Source organism: Chaetura pelagica, unplaced genomic scaffold, assembly GCF_000747805.2.
Source record: "Chaetura pelagica isolate M959 unplaced genomic scaffold, ChaPel_1.0 scaffold644, whole genome shotgun sequence".
Taxonomy (NCBI): domain Eukaryota; kingdom Metazoa; phylum Chordata; class Aves; order Apodiformes; family Apodidae; genus Chaetura; species Chaetura pelagica.
This window is the reverse complement of record NW_009952986.1, coordinates 10,198-12,674: the sequence shown is the minus strand read 5'-3', so window position 1 is coordinate 12,674 and position 2,477 is coordinate 10,198. Positions and strand designations below refer to the sequence as shown.

The 2,477-nt window shown below is 56.4% G+C and overlaps 1 protein-coding gene across 1 annotated transcript in view; it reads left to right on the top strand.

Annotated features, from left to right (window-relative positions):
- The window catches only part of PCYOX1 (prenylcysteine oxidase 1), an 11,167-nt gene extending 8,734 nt beyond the window's left edge, over positions 1–2,433 (top strand). Inside the window, exons 5-7 of the mRNA XM_009996482.1 lie at positions 215–426; positions 858–1,010; positions 1,775–2,433. Coding sequence (XP_009994784.1) covers positions 215–426; positions 858–1,010; positions 1,775–2,433 — 1,024 coding nt within the window. The remainder of the gene's footprint in view (positions 1–214; positions 427–857; positions 1,011–1,774) is intronic.
- Positions 2,434–2,477: the final 44 nt, after the last annotated feature.

Here is a 2,477-nt window from a genome sequence, read left to right as displayed (position 1 = left end):
GGCTTGGAGCATCCTGGGCTGGTGGGAGGTGTCCCTGCCCATGCAGGGGGTTGGGACTGGATGAGCTTTCAGCTCTTTTCCCACCCAAACCATTCCCTAATCCCATGCTGACTCCATGATCTCTCTCAACCAGAACAATTCTCTGAGCTCCTCCAGAGCTTCCCAGACCACCCAAAATAACCCAACCCCCCCTGTGTCTTGTCTCTGCCTGAAGGATCTATCGGTACCAGAGCCACGACTTCGCCTTCAGCAGCGCCGAGCGGCTGCTGCACGCCCTGGGTGGGACCCTCTTCACCCAGATGCTGAACCAGACCATCGAGGAGGCCATGCAGCAAGCTGGCTTCTCCCACAAGTTCATCAAGGAGATGGTGTGTCCAGTCATGAGAGTCAACTATGGGCAAGGTGTCAACATCAACGGGTTCGTGGGTAAGTGTTTGGTAGGTTTTTCCCCCCCACACACAAGGGTACAGATGGTGAAGTGGCAACATGTCTTGTCCTCAGGACCTTGTTCTTCTCGTGGGGGATGAGACTCTCACTCCCTGGTGCTTCCAACCACCTTACTCCAACAACTTGCTGGCCAACTCTCAGCCCTGGCCTTCAGCAAAACTCTGGGGATAGTTTTCTCCCTGATTTTCATACAATCACTTAGGTTCAGAAAAGACCTTTCAGATCATCAAATCATAGAATCATTAAGGCTGGAAACAATCATCAAGTCCCAACCGTTCACCCAGCCCTGCCAAGGTCACCACTAAACCATGTCCCTCAGCACCACATCTACATGGCTTTGAAGTCTTGCCAGGTGTTTTTCAACTTGGACCCCAGCCCAACCTCCCTGCTAACCGTGGTTTCCTCCTTAGGTGCAGTTTCTCTGGCTGGGGTGGACTCAGGCCTTTGGGCAGTAAAAGGGGGGAACAAACTGGTCTGCACTGGCCTTCTCCAGGCCTCCAAAGCTGAAGTGATCTCTGGTACTGTTGTGTCTATTGAGCCAAAAATCAGACCCAGTCGTATAGGTGAGTGGGGTTTGTTTTACCTTCAGTAAGGGAGGGGAAGGGCAGCTGGAGACCCACCTTGGTCTCCATCACAGCTCTGGGCTGACCAAAGCACCAGCCTGGGTCTTCCCTGGTGTTTTAAGATGAAATCTGGGCTCTGCTCCAAGCCCCAGCTCACAGCACAACCAAAGAAAACCAGTTTCTAAAGGTACTTCAGCTCATAATGAGTCCAGAGGAAGGAAACAGAGACAATCCAAGGAGCTCTGCTCTGGAGCCAGGCTGGGAGAGTTGGAGTGTTCAGCCTGGAGAAGAGAAGGCTCCAGGGAGCCCTTAGAGCAGCTGCCAGTGCCTGAAGGGGCTCCAGGAAAGCTGGAGAGGGGCTTGGGACAAGGGCAGGGAGGGATGGGATGAGGGGGATGGATGAAAACTGGGAGAGGGAGCTGGAGGTTGGAGATGAGGAGGGAATTCTTTGTTGTGAGGGTGGTGAGACCCTGGCCCAGGTTGCCCAAGGAAGCTGTGGCTGCCCCATCCCTGGGGGTGTTGAAGGGCAGGTTGGATGGGGCTTGGAGCAGCCTGGGCTGGTGGGAGGTGCCCCTGCCCATGCAGGGGGTTGGATCTGGATGATCTTTCAGGTCCCTTCCAACCAAAACTGTTATCTTACAATTAATGTATTAAATACAGCTGGATGGGGGGGATGGCTTTGGACAGGGGCAGGTTGATGGGACAGGGGCAGGTTGATGGGACAAGGGAGATTCCTTGCAGAATAACCAAGCCCTTCTCCCCAGGGGACCCGGTGAAGCTGTACCAAGTGACCTACAACACCAGCTCTGGCCTGACAGGGGACACGTACGACATGGTGTTCATCGCCGCCCCGCTGGGCCGCAGGATGGCCGACATCACCTTCAAGAACTTCGACCCCCCTGTCCCCGAGTTCCCCAACCCCTACCACCAAACTGTCACCACCCTGGTGCACGGGCGCCTCAACGCCTCCTTCTTTGGGTACCAGGACCCCTCCAGCTTCCGTTTGGATGCCATCTTCACCACGGAGAACCCAGAACTCTTCATCAACAGCCTGGGGGTGGTGTCTCCTGTGGACGGGGTGGGTGAGGATGGGAAGTCTCCCTCACAATCCCACGTCTGGAAGGTGTTTTCCCAGGAGGAGCTCAGCAAAGAGCAGCTTCGCTTGCTTTTCTCCTCCTACGACTCGGTGAAGGTGAAGAAGTGGTTGGCGTACCCTCACTACAGCCCCCCGGAGAAGTGTCCCCCCATCATCCTGCACGACAACCTGTACTACGTGAGCGGGCTGGAGCGGGGCGGCCGCGCCATAGAGCTCCGACCCATCGCCGCCCGCAACGCGGCGCTGCTGGGCTATCACCGCTGGCACGGGAACCGGCACCTCATCGACCAGCAGGACCTGCACGAGAGGCTGAAAACGGAGCTCTGAGAGCCGGCTCCTGGGTGCTGGAGCAGGTTGGAGTCACGGGATGG